This window comes from Sminthopsis crassicaudata, chromosome 1 (assembly GCF_048593235.1).
Source record: "Sminthopsis crassicaudata isolate SCR6 chromosome 1, ASM4859323v1, whole genome shotgun sequence".
NCBI classification, from domain to species: domain Eukaryota; kingdom Metazoa; phylum Chordata; class Mammalia; order Dasyuromorphia; family Dasyuridae; genus Sminthopsis; species Sminthopsis crassicaudata.
Genome location: NC_133617.1, coordinates 97,367,186 through 97,381,746, shown reverse-complemented (window position 1 = coordinate 97,381,746; position 14,561 = coordinate 97,367,186). Strand labels below are relative to the sequence as shown.

Sequence of the window (14,561 nt, the reverse complement as noted above, 5' to 3'; positions counted from 1 at the left end):
GTGCACATGTGGATATTCTATGTGTTTATGGATACACAATACATATGTGCATATGTGTCTATATACATGCATGCAGGCATAAATACTCCAGTTTTGAGTTCCATGCCATAAAATTGCAATAATATACCTATTAGGCTAAATTTTTGTTCCTGCATTAGGCTCTCTAGTTTGTCGTATTTATTCCACATTAAAATTTGAGGTTTGGGCTTATGATTTCAATGATCACACAGTCATGTGTCAAAGATGGGAATTGAACTCAGATCTTCCTGGCTTTGAGGTTGGCTCTCTATTACAACATACTGCCTCTGCTTTTATTACACTATTTTTTCATTTTCTTTCTGTCTTGTTTTATATTCTTAGACTCCAACTAGTACGGTGGATAGAATCAGCAAGATCAGTTTCAAATACTGCTTCTGACATACTGTTTAATCCTGGAAAATCCTGGATAATGTGTGAAATGCAGATTCTTCCTGTCAAATGGAGATAGCCATGCATTAAGTATCTACCTCATGGGATTGTTGTGAGGCTCAAATGAAATAATATATGTAAAAATATTACAAACTCTGAAGCGCTGAATAAACTCAATGAATATTATATCTTTGGCATTCATTTTATGAGACCGTAGTTCTTCATCCCAGCCTTCATTGCCCCTGTTTTCTGTAGCCAAGTGTTCTTTCAGCTTCTTGGCTGCCTGAGTGCCTCTCTGAAATGCTAGGAGAACTTGTGAAGGAGACAGGTTGGGGGTCATATCTCATGACTGGGTGAAAAAAAATAACAAGAGAGTCTCTTGCCCTTTAAGTGTCCCAAATATCAGTGAGTCAGGAACAGCATCAATTATATAAAAGGCTTATAAGAGAGATAGTGGGTAAAGCTTCATTCCCTTTATCTGAGGCAGGGGAAAGGGCTTTCTTTAGAAAATGACGGGGCTGCTCCTGGGTAGCCTGCTGTGCTTTGTCAGCACAGCATTAGGAAATATCTTTGGTAAGTTTGTGCACTGATTTATCTAAGTACCAAAATGGAAAATATAGAGGGGCTTTTTAAGGAAACTGTAGAGAGATAAGAATTACATATTAAATGCTTTGGGCAGTGGTTGAACTAAGTACCTCAAACAGGAATAAATTTAGAAAAGAGGTTCATAACATAAGAGTTCATAGCTCTCTGAATAGATTTCAGGGGTTCTATGAAATTGGGTAGAGGAAATAATATTTTTATTTTCATTAACTTCTTCCTAAAATATGCATTTTCTTCAATTATAAATGTAGATAACAAACACTATTCTGAGAAGGGATCTATGACACTAAAAATGCTTAGAATCACTGGTCTACTCTATTTCATTTTTTACAGATTACAAGATAAACTTTTATCAAACAATAGGCTAATTAAAAAAAACAAGCAAAGGACTGATTATACAAAGGACTAAGTAATGCGAAATAATTGAATGAAAATATCAAGGCAATATTCCTTCCTGATAAATTTTATTAAAGAGAAGTTAAGTAATTATTTGAAAATAACTCTGGTAATAAACCATATAGCCTGGATTTGAACTCAAGTTTTCTGGCTCTAACTCCAAGAGACTTTCTACCTTTTTTGTATTTCTCTAAAGCCTCAAATAGTTTTGTTTTGTTTTGTTTTTACTTAGTAATATTTTTGCTTCAGATTTATTTTTGGCTTGCTTTTTAGTCTGGATTTTATGAATTCTATGTACATTTTCTAATAAGGATCTCATTTCCTCATAGAATATGAAGTAGATTCCCAGCCCTTACGCCATTGTGAACTTCAGAGGGAACAAGCATTCTTGAAGAAAGAAGACTATGTTCCTCAATGCTTAGCAGATGGTAGATTCCGGTAAGGTGATCAAATAGTCTAATCATATTTTTTAAAAGATGCCTCAACTAGTTATATAACTGAAACTCTGGTGACTTAGTTAGATATTAATAACTCTCTACCATAAGTGCTAATAAATGGGGACAGGGAGAATGCACAGATACTTGCTCCATATAATAGCAAAACTTTGTTTTATTCACTGGTTGTCCTTCTTAATAAAAATTTAATAATCATTGCCATAAAACAGCTGAATGGGATGATTAAATTTTAACTCTTTATGATACTGTAGGGTTTTATTGTTGTTTTTATTGTTGAAAAGTACTTTAAAGAAAATTCAGCCCAACTGCCTCATTTTACAGATGAGAAAACTGAGGACCAGAAGGGTAAAATGATTTGTCTTAAAATCAACTAATTTACAAAGTAACTCTTGTCAGAACTGAATATTGAAAAATTGAAACATGAAATTGCTCCCCATGAATGGACCTGGACAATAAAAAACCTAAATAATTAGCATCAGAATAAATGAACTGGTTTGCCTTCAGTTAAATCTCCCTTGTACATTATATCCTGTTGGCCTATGGGAGCTTCCTCTTCCAGACGTAAATGTCTTTGGATGAGCAGCTCCCAAGAGCAAGATTTCTTTGCTCATCTTCAATTCACAACTCCATCAACGATGCTTTAGTTCTCCCTCCAACATTCATCATTAGCTTTTCTTGTCATCTTATAAAATCTGAAAGGTGAGGTAGAAATTCAGAGTAGTTTTAATTTGTATTTTTCTAATCAATAGTGATTTAGAGTATTTTTTCATATGACTATAAATGATTTTAATTTCTTGATCTGAAAATTATCTGTTCATATCCTTTGGCCATTTATCAATTGGAGAATAACTTGTATTCTAATAAATGTGAATCCATTTTTCATATATTTTAGAAATGAGACCTTCATCAGAAACACTGACTGGAAAAATTCTTTTTCAGATTTCCACTTCCTTTCTAATCTTGATTGAATTGGTTTTATTTGTGCAAAACCTTTTAAATTTAAATGTAATCAAAATATCCATTTTGAATTTCATGTTTTTGTTTCTTTTTTTGGTCATAAATTCTTTCTTTCTCCAAAGCATAAATTCTTTCTTTCTTCAAAGATCTGACAAGAAAACTATTCCTCATTCTTCAAATGTGTTTATAGTATCATTTTTGTTTAAATTATGAATCCATTTCAACTTTATCTTGGTATTGAGTAATCTTTGCTCATCTTAAATATGAGAATCCAATCTCAGTCACAGACCATTTGTGTTAATGTTATTAAGAATTATCCCTAAGTGAATAGATAAGAATGAGTTATAAAGAGCACTTGGCTCTCATGTAAATAAAAAATTCTTGATAGTATTTAAAATTCTGAGAAAGTCAATAAAACACTGATCTAAACTGTCCTCCTTCCATCACTCCTTTTAGTGCCTTTATAGCACTGACCTATTTAGCATAAACATCTATATTTTAAAAAATTATACTTATATTTCTTTTTATATCACATTTATTTCTTTGTATATTCCTCCTTCCTCTATTCCCCATCAGGACATCTCTTTTAATGAAGAAGACAAAGATGAAAAAAAAATAATTAATCAAACTAACAGATCATCTGGATATGACTACACACACAAATTGTACACCTACAACCATATATACAGCCAGCCATACATAATAGCTTTGATTTGAACTCATGACATCCTGGCGCCCTACTTAGCACTCTAGACAATGCATTTCCTAGCTTCAATGTAGTAATGTTCTACTACATGCTACTATTTCTTTGGACATTTTCCTAATCAAAGGGAACCTATTTTGTCTCTGGATCTTACATACCATAAAATTGACAATACTTTCTCTTCTTGCATCGAGGATCCTAGATCTAGAGGGAACCTCAGAAACCATTTAATCAAATCTCTTCATTTTACTGATGAAGAAACTGAGGCTCAAGGATATTGACTTGCCCAAATTGACATATATAGTAAGTGTCAATAATAGCAGAAGTTGAATCCAGGTCCTCTGCCTTCAGATTCCTCTGTATCATTTTTCCTCTTAGTCATGTCTGCGCATACTTTCCCTCACAAACCAAGAAGTAAACCCTCTCTTATAATAAAATATAATAGTAAGAAAAAATTAGAGGCAGATAGCTGGTACCATGATGCATAGAATGCCAGACCTGAAGGATTTATCTTTCTGAGTTCAAATCAGGTCTCAGACACTTACTAGTTGTGTAATCCCTGATAAGTCACTTAACCTGATTTGACTTAGTTTCCTCATCTATAAAAAAAAATTTAAAAATCTTCTCATCCTTTAGAAGGGAATGGGGACCAAATATGGGATCATGGAGAGTCAGATATGCTGAAACAACTGATTAGCAACAATAACACAACAATATAAATGGACAGAAATCAATATAATTAAAACATGAATTCAGTGCAATTAGAATAATCAAATTTATCCATGAAGAGGAGATTAGAAAATGTTCCTCCTCTCTTTCTTTGGGGACAGCCAAATAGCACGGTGGATAGAGTATTAGATCTGGAGTCATGAAGGTTTGAGTTCAAATTTGGCCTCAGATACCAATTATCTGTGTGAACTTGGGCAAGTAGTTTAACTTAACTTTGCCTCAATTTTCTCAACTGTAAAATGAGTATAATGATAGCACAAACCTCCCAGGGTTGTTGTGAGGATCAGTTAGATGGTAGTTGTAAAGTGGTTAATACAATGCTTGGCATATGAGTGTTATATAAATGTTAGCTATCATTATTCTTTGAGAAAGAGAGATTTTATGATGAGCATGCTGGTTTTGGAAAAAAACTGAGACTTACCATGAACAGATGCTAAATGAAGTATGCAGAACCAGGAGAACAATGTACACAATAACAGCACCATTATGTGATGATCAACTATGACAGACTTAGCTCTTCTCAACAATACATTGATTTAAGACAGTTCCAATAGACTTGGGATGAAAAATGCCATTCACATTCAGAGAGTAAACTATGGAGACTGAATGTAGATCAAAATGTATTCTCACCTTTTGTTTTTTGGGACTAAATTTGGTTGTTAGAGTTACTTTATCTTTGACTTTTTTTTTCTTTTTTCATTGCTGTTATGCATAGACAGTGCATGGGGAAGATAGAAAGAGCCAAGCACTGAGGGATATGCTGTAGTAGCTTGTCTCTTTATAGGATTTCAGGGCAGAAAGACCATGGAATCTCCAATTCCTTCATTTTACAAATAGGGAAACTGAGGATCACTGAGGTGAAGTGATTTCCCCAAATGCTAATTTGTAACAGAGCTAGGATCAGAACCCAGACTTCCTTATTCCAAATTATAGGTGTATTCATGTATTCCCATTGTATGCTTAGGTAGAATTGAAACTAGGAATAGAAAATTAGGCATTCAACTCATTTTGTTTAGTCTGGAATGGGGAAAATACACTGTCTCTACATTTTCTGTTAGAACTTATTAACAAGGATTCTATGTCCTATACTTTTTGGGAAATGTTTTACCCTTAGAATTCTTTAATCACTGGCCCTTGTGGGGCTGAACTCCAATAATTAATGAAATAATTTGTTTGAGAAGAGGAGAAAGATAAACAATCTTGATTGATCAGGAACTTTTATTGCAGGAGAGATTCTTAGTTCAAATATTAGTTAAACTTTATCTTGAATATAGACTGTCCCAAAGCACAGGAGACATAATAAAACCCTGTCTTGGAAGATATTTTTTTCCTGAATTGCAGCAGCAGTAATCAATTACTTTACTCACTGGAAATTATGTTTTATAGTCACCTATCCCTCTGCCTTTTCATTTTAGATATTTTATCAGCCTATTGGATAGACTGAGTCAGTGAAAAAATGTTCAAAACTCATGGAGAAACTTGGAAAAGAATATCACTTGGTTCTCTTTGCAACAACACAAATTATAATTCAAAAAAGTTCAAATTCAACAAAAAGATCCTCTTCCTTAAAACTTTCTTGTGAATTATACTTCATTCTTTGTAAGTCATGACAATAAATGGTAAACCATAGTGAATGAGATAAGGTGAGATCTCTCAAGACAGTTGGGAAAATCGAGTAAGGCTTCATCTACTTCAGAATTCTAGTAGGCCTGAAGGACTTTGAAGTTCAAGTAAAGGACATTGCCTTCCCCTCCTATGATATCTCCCTATTTCATCCAAATATGGGCAACTATGTACTTATTGGTCAAGTTCAATTTCATGGGTAGATCTCGCGTTTAGAATGTAAGACTCTCAGCCAATGAGGATGAGGGTCAGTGGTGGGAGGGGGCGTTTTGCGTTAGGGATTAAAGGTGCTGTCCTGCCCACAGGAGGCGCTTCCTCTCTTCGATAGTCTACTCGAAGAGTGGGACGCCCTTCTCGCGAGAAGTACAATAAACTTTGCTTTTCTCTAGAGCTCTCTCCAGCTTTTTTTATTAAATGGTGACCCTTCACCATTTCCGTACCACACAGTTTGGGGGCTAGTCCGGATCCTTTACTCGGTGAGTAAGTGAACTCCTGGGTGCTAGTGGGATGGCGCCCTGCCTTGATTTAGGCAGCCCGCCAGCATCCAGGGGCTTCTCCTTGCTCCCTGACGTAGAGTGGACCCGAAGTGGAGAAACTCAGAGAAAAGCAACGGAAACTCCGCGGTGAAAATCCCAACCGGTTGGTGGAGGACAGATCAGTCAAGAAATTTGCTGCACAGCAACCCAGTGGAGGTAAGCGTCCTGTGAAGCCCCTTGAGTCTAGTTATAGATTCTGGAGGGGGCTGTAGACGGTAGACAGGAAGAGAGCTAGGCCTTCCTGGGTGACTGGGTTAACTGGTGACAGTTAGCGTGTTTGGGCGTTTAGGAGTCTGTTAAACTCCTTCCAAATTCAATGGGTGTGGCCTAGTCCCAGCCAGCCCTCGCGGAGAGAAATGAGAAAAATATCAGAAAATACCGGTAGATATTCCCTTGGGAGATAAATTAAGTAATTGGAACAAACTGCCAAAATATGAGGAAAAATAAAAAGCAAGAAAAAGATAAGGTATTGTTGTTTTGTTGCAGACTGGTGGTGCCAAAAGGATTAAATGGTACCTGAAAGGAAGGACCTGAGAGGATTTAATTCCATTAGCCCTTCCAGGGGCCTTCAGGCGGGGAGGAGAACTAGGTCTTTTGAAGCAGGGGTCGTTTCAGCTGACCAGAAATAGCTGTTAGTAAATCCCATTTGGGATCAGAAACCTTGTACATGGGGAAGTATGTGGGATTGAGCCAGTGAAGATGGTGGCTTCCTTCCTCTTCCTCCCACGTGTCCTGACTGCAGCAGGGCCACGTGGGCCGGGGGAAAGAAACTGCTATTTAGTGAAGTTCATTGTTTTAAATCTGATAGCAAAGTAGTTTTATATTATTGGGAATTTAAAGCTGTGATTGGGATTTTAAGTTAAAACATAGGTTTTTAAAACAATGCTGGTAGCTTACTTAGGGGAGGTTGTGGTTGTATCTCCCTACTTAGATGGTATGTTTGCTAGAGGTATTGGGTAATTTGTAACTGAGCTATGCCTTAAGTGTTTGTCAGCTCTGTTGGGCATGTATTAAGTTTTATGAAATTTGGGTCAGTTACGTGCAAACATTGAAGTGTAAAGTTTAAAAATATATACATATATATTTACTTAAAGACGGGACAGGAAAGATTGATTTGTAAAAGTAATAGTTTAAATGGGAAGCATGGTGGTGTGGGGGAAGGGTGACCACGTGGAGAAGTCCCTCCCATTAAGTATAGTGGGGTTTTTTGTTTTTAATAACTGCACCTCCTTGCTGATTTAGATATTAATTATTTCTACTGTTTAAAGGAAAAGCCTACATTTATATGGTGTTGATAACTGAATGTTTTATTTTTATTTTTCAAGTCTATAACTGTTCTAAGGAGTTGGAACTGAAGTTTTCTGAAAACAAGTTATTCAATATTTATTTACATGCGTGATAGTCTCCTTGTTTAAAGATTATTTTAATCTGATCTGATAATTTGATAGGGTTATTTGCAAAAATTTTAATCCTGCTTCCTTTTTGTCCCCTGGAGAACAGAACTATTGCTGTATAAAACTGTATGACTATTGCTATTTTGGGAAATTTACTAGTCTGATGTGTATAATATGATAATTTCTGTAAACAGGGGGGGAAGGGAAACTGAGATTTCAACTGGTCAGAAAATTGGGAAAAACTGTCTTATTTCAGTTCAGGCCTAATTGGAAACTACTTACTCTTTGCTTACCTCATCATTTTGGTTCCCTGATGAAGGACCTCGAAAATAGACATAATTTGGGTACTGAATGGAACTCTGGAAAAGGTAAAAGATTTTTTTTTCTCTTTTTTGCACCGGACATCCAGGCTGCTTCTGGCCTGGATCGTTGTTAGAGCTCTATGCTCGGCACAATTCTTTTAAGAATTGCTGCGATTGACGAAAGGTCTCCTTTTGTCTCGCTCTCTTGTCTCTACAGATAAGGGAGAGGCTGCAAAAAGTTGAAAAAGCTCTTTACCTGTCCACTAGCTAGACACACCTGATTTTAGCAGATGCGGGGTTTGGAGAAGGCTGCAGAGACAAAAGGCCTTTACAGGGGACTCTAGCTGAAAATTTGCTAGACTATGATTGGCTAGCTTATGTTTTAACTTTGAATTATTGTCCTGACTCAGTCCTGCCTCAGTTTCCTTGCCTCTTAGTTCTGCAAAACCCCCCCCTGCCTCTATCAGAATACTTGATAAGACCTTATGTTTCAGAATAGCAGAATGTCTCTCCCATTACAAGTTAATGGGAATCTATTATCAAAACTTCTTGAATTCTCTTGTGTGGAATTAGACATTCTGTATATGATTGTATTTGCATTGGATGTTTTTAAAAACAAACTGATTTGTATGAATAATGTTCACTTATGAAAGATCTACTTGGATATAAACTCATTGGGACAAATTCCTTATTGTTATCAACACAAGGTTATGATAAATATTTGTTTAGAATTTATGTATGGTTCTTCTAGGATGGTAAATGGGAAAAGAAATGGGTTTGTTAGAACTTCCACTGTTACCAAGGGCAGTCTACCTGCCCATTGGTCTGCTCAAACTTGTGAATTGCTGTGAATTGTATGCTTTAAATCAAGCGTTAAAATTATTGCAAAATTATTGCGTGACCAAGATGGGAATATGTATACTGATTCTAAATATGCCTGGGGTGTGGTGCATGTATTTGGGAGGATTTGGGAGGAAAGAGGATATGTAAACAGTAAAGGTAAAGAACTGGTTCATCATACACTAGTCAGAGATACTAGAAAATATTCTGACTCCTAGGAATATAGCAGTAATACATGTAAAGAGACATCAAATGGGAAATTCTTTTGAGGTAAGGGGAAATAGATTAGCAGACCGGGAGGCCAAGGGAGCCGGAGATCAGGAATTCTCTCATATAATGGCCTTGATACCTGTACTTCCCCCTAGTCTACCCTCTCCTAGTTTTACTCAGGAGGAAAAAGAGAAAGCCTCAACTCTCGGAGCAGTTGAGAACTCGGAAGGACGATGGCTCTTACCTGACGGCAGAGAGGTACTGACCAAAGCAAGTATGAGGCAAGTCCTTCAGCAACTGCACCAGGGCAGCCATTGGGATGTCCAAAACCTGTGTGATGCTATACTGACAAGGTATGTTTCCCCCGGCCTATATACTATGGCTTGACAACTGGTGGACGGTTGTCTTGTTTGTCGAAGGACTAACAGGGCTGCCCAACGCCAGCTTCCAAAAGGGGGACGACCTCCTGGAATCAGACTATTCCAAAGCATCCAGGTGGACTTTACTGAGCTGCCACCAGTGGGTCGAGTTCTTGCTGGTCATAGTGGACCATCTGACCTCATGGGTGGAGGCATTCCCGTCAGGCCGAGCAACTGCCTCGACAGTAAGTAAGGTCTTATTAGAACAAATTATTCCTAGGTACGGAATGGTGGAGAGGATAGACTCGGATCAGGGAACACATTTTTCTGCCCAGGTATTGCAGAATCTGATTAGGGCCTTAGAAATCACTTGGGATCTCCATACCCCTTGGCATCCTCCCTCTTCTGGGAAAGTAGAAAGGATGAACCAAGAAATAAAACGGCAGCTGACTAAGTTACCTTTAGAGACCCAACTACCTTGGACGAAATGCCTTCCTCTCGCTCTGGTTAGAATCAGGACCAAGCCACGTAGAGATATTGGGCTTTCACCTTATGAATTATTGTATGGTCATCCTTTCCAGGCTTATCCTAAGGGAGACTGGGACCCTATTTTAGAAACTAAGGATTTGTTTGTTAAGAGATATGTTAAATCATTGCTGGAACATTTGCAAGGACTTCAACAAAAAGGGCTAATAGCTCAGACTCCTCCTCTAGGTTTCCCTGTTCATAGAATTCAGGTTGGTGATTGGGTGCTGATCCGTTCCTGGAAGGACGAGAAGCTGACTCCGTGCTGGGACGGACCCTACCAAGTGATACTGACTTCAGATACTGCGATTCGCACCCAGGAACGAGGCTGGACACAACACACCAGGACAAAAGGACCTGTGGCGCCACCTTTATCAGAGTGGACAGTTGAAGACAGGGGAGACCTCCAATGACATAAGAGGAGGGGACCTCCACTGAATGGGAATTGTAACTGTATGACTTTTCTTACTTTGGGTCTCTTTGCCTGTTTGTGATTTGATATATTTTCCTTTGGGAAGTTCACCTTAACTTTACGGTGTTATAATAGTTGAACATTATGAGGCTCTCCCTAAGCTTTGGGTTTATCTATTTCCTTATGACCTTCTAGAGATGAGAACCAATTTCTCCTGCTCATGCAGAATATAGGGAGCATATTTAACTTATCAAATTGTTGGACCTGTGGTGGATCCCAACAATTGAACCAATGGCCATGGGTACCTGTCCCCTTAAGCCCAGCCTGGATCCCTAGCAACAGATCCCAAATTCATAATGGGACCGGTTTCCAGATTTGAGAAGAGAAACATCAGTGGTCATTGACCAAAGATAGGAAAGGGAAATACTGCTTAAATCAGACAGGACGAGGTTTGAAGCTGGGAAATAGTGTTTGTGAGTGGACCTATTCGAGAACAGACCTGAGGCCAAAGACAATTGACTGTACAAAAATGTCTAAATATTGGCGGGATACGGGGAGGAATCCTCAATTGAAGTGTGGGAAGGACTAGAAAGACTGTACCTTGGATGTTCTCCCAGAAATAGGAGAGCAGGGATATTGCTATCAACAAGTCACTACTGCTGAGTGTAGTGAAGTAGAATGGGATGTATTGGGATGTATAAAAGAGAATAAGAGGAAAGGGAACATATACATTGGGTACAGTTACCAATGGGGTTGGTATAATGTCACCCCAGGGACACCCAGGCAACATGGGACTCTGTTTTCCACATTTTGGAGTACCTCTAATCTAACAGGCCAGTGGCCAGTTGCCAATTGTAGTTGGAGAAAAGAGCAAGGTTTATGAAAATGCCAGTAAGACCCCTTTGTGGGGGAAGCCCCCTAGGGACGAGAGACCAACAATATTACCCATTTACAAGGAATAGCTCAGACATATTTCCAAGGGAACAACCTGCTCTAAAGGGTCATTATTGGATCTGTGGTTTAACTGCCTATACTCACCTGCCTCTCAATTGGACAGGGAATTGTTATATTGGACTAATAAGGCCAAAAGTTTTCTTTCTTCCCGAACAGGCAAACCAATATTTAGGGATTCAGTTGTATGATGATTTGGGAAGGGGGAAACGGAGTTTAGATAACTCCATCACTTGGACTGAAGATGCAAATGGTTGGGGTGAGGCCTGGCCTCCAGAAAGAATAGTCAAAGAGTATGGGCCAGCGACCTGGGCTCAAGATGGAAGTTGGGGATATAGAACTCCAATATACATGTTGAACAGGATAATTAGGCTTCAGGCAGTTGTAGAGATTATCACCAATCAGACAGCTGAGGCACTACAGCTTTTGGCTGATGAAGCTACTCAAACCAGAGAGGCTGTTTTACAACATAGACTTGTGCTGGATTACTTGTTGGCTGAGGAAGGGAGAGTTTGTGCTAAACTAAATTTATCCACATGTTGTATAAAGATTGGTAACAATGGTAATCTAGTGAAAGAAATCACTAAGAACATTAGGAAGCTTGCTCATGTTCCTGTACAGACTTGGACCTCACTGTTCAATACTTCTTGATGGTCCTGGTTTGGGAAGCTGGAAGTTGGAAGTTGGCAGCTCCTTTGGTTGGGCCTTATAGCTTTTAGTGGTGTTATATTATTCCCTATCTACATCCCTTGTTTGATCAGATTAATAACCAGAATTGTCCAAAACTCATCATCTGGAATGATCAGGTTGGAAGAGAAAGCTGAAGGGTCTGTTAAATAGATGCTGTTAAAAGGGTAAGGGTGGAGCCGGTGGCCCAAGGCCAACAGAAACCAGAAGGAAGTGAGGAATTCATAGGGAATGTGAAATTATGTTACAAAAATTTGAAGAGATCTCAGTGTACAAAATAAGAGGAGGGACTGAATGAGATAAGGTGAGATCTCTCAAGACAGTTGGGAAAATCGAGTAAGGCTTCATCTACTTCAGAATTCTAGTAGGCCTGAAGGACTTTGAAGTTCAAGTAAAGGACATTGCCTTCCCCTCCTATGATATCTCCCTATTTCATCCAAATATGGGCAACTATGTACTTATTGGTCAAGTTCAATTTCATGGGTAGATCTCGCGTTTAGAATGTAAGACTCTCAGCCAATGAGGATGAGGGTCAGTGGTGGGAGGGGGCGTTTTGCGTTAGGGATTAAAGGTGCTGTCCTGCCCACAGGAGGCGCTTCCTCTCTTCGATAGTCTACTCGAAGAGTGGGACGCCCTTCTCGCGAGAAGTACAATAAACTTTGCTTTTCTCTAGAGCTCTCTCCAGCTTTTTTTATTAAATGGTGACCCTTCACCATTTCCGTACCACACAATAGGATATTATTTTTCAGACATGATAATTTTGAAAGTAATAACCAAATGTTTTCAGTAGTGTTATATCATCTAACAAGCAACAATCTAATAAAGCATTTATTTAGTATTTAGTATTGGAGAAAGTGGAGTTCATTTTTGTTAATCTATATCAGAATTAGTCTATATGCAGATGGTGAGTTTTCGAGGTATCTAAAAATATCTTCCACTTGATGATAATGCTTTGATGATATATCAAATTTCTGAATTTTACAGCTAAAAAAGGTTAACTGGCGCTCAACGTGGACGCATCAGGAATTATCAGGTTTTGAAAATATTTAATATTCAGAATTAAGATTCTGAAAGATCCGGTAGAAACGCCACTTAAGAGGGAAGACAGAGAAGTAATATGGACCCAGGTAAATCTGGGATCAGGCTCAAGGACACAGCTGAACATAATGCTTATATCAAGAGGTTAAAGAGCCAGATGGAAGATCTTTTAACAAAGATCACCACTGAAGAACAGCAGGAAGCTTGTAATCAAGCTCCACAAAGGCTATCCCCACACCCATTAAATATAGCTCCGAGAGGGAGCAACCTAGAGCTAATGCGTATGTATGACAGTATAGAGTATAAAATGCCACAGCAAGAGTTGCTGGAATTGCAGGTTAAACTACAGATTGAGCTAGAGAAAGAAGAAAAAGCTAGGTTACTACAGATAGAACAGGAAGAGTTCAAACCAGTGGCTGAAATTAAGGAAGGAAATAAACGAACCACATGGACTTCAGTTGTAGAAATTCTTCTTAGCATTTTGTTGGTTTACCTCCTGCATTGTTGTTTTAAGGAATTTATTGATTACTCTTTCATTGAGAAGAAGTTTAGTTCTTTTTATGTGCAAAGCTCAGGTTTGATTTTAAATCAGCCTTTGGGGAATTTTCCAATTCTTCCCTCTGCCTCACCTTCTTGGGCCAAGGGAGAAGGGGGAGGAGGAAAAGGAAGGGTGATAATATCATCAGCACTGCCCATTAATCCATTTAAAACTCCTGTGTCTTCATTTCAAAGGACAGGAGTGGGCTTTATGCCCCAAGGCATAAAGGAATTGTGGGGTATTGAGTATAATCAGAAAAGTTTTAAAAATACAGTTCAGTTAATTTCTAAGAAACCTTACAGGGATAAGGCCTTGCAGTTAGAGAGAGTGGAGTTTTATACTTGTAAAACTGCTAGGATCGTCTTTGGAGAGTTGAAACTCCTCTTTTCTTACCTCGTGGATTTTCCACTTCCACAAGTGAGCTTGATTTCCCAACCCCCTACGGGTACTTATAAAACAGTGTTTATGTCTAGAATGGGTTGGAAAATTGTTGTTTTAATCACTAGAATAAATAGACAGTGTGTGATCTTTGACCCAGGAGGAAAAGTAATATCAGATTTATTGATTCACACTCCTGGAGTACAATTCGGTATCAGAAACTCAAACTTTGATTTTTAGGCAAAAGAATTCAGGGATATAGCCAAGTGTTCTAGTAAAGTCATTACTGCACAGACTATCCCCAAGATCTTCTCTTCTAAACAAGAGAAGGGAATTTTGGGATATGTGATTGCTTACAATTTTTAAATTTTGATTTTACATTTTTAAACATTTTTGATTTTACATCTTCAAAGTATTTTGATTTTACATTTTAAAGTTATTTTGGTTTTATATTTTTAATCTATTTCGGTTTTACACTTTTAAATTATTTTGGTTTTACATTTTTAAATTCTTTGCA

The 14,561-nt window shown here is 38.0% G+C and overlaps 1 protein-coding gene across 1 annotated transcript in view; it reads left to right on the top strand.

Annotated features, from left to right (window-relative positions):
• Positions 1-776: 776 nt before the first annotated feature.
• TG (thyroglobulin) overlaps positions 777-14,561 on the top strand; it is a 375,444-nt gene continuing 361,659 nt past the window's right edge. The window contains 2 exon segments of the mRNA XM_074265101.1: positions 777-981; positions 1,737-1,845. Coding sequence (XP_074121202.1) covers positions 918-981; positions 1,737-1,845 — 173 coding nt within the window. The 5' untranslated portion in view covers positions 777-917.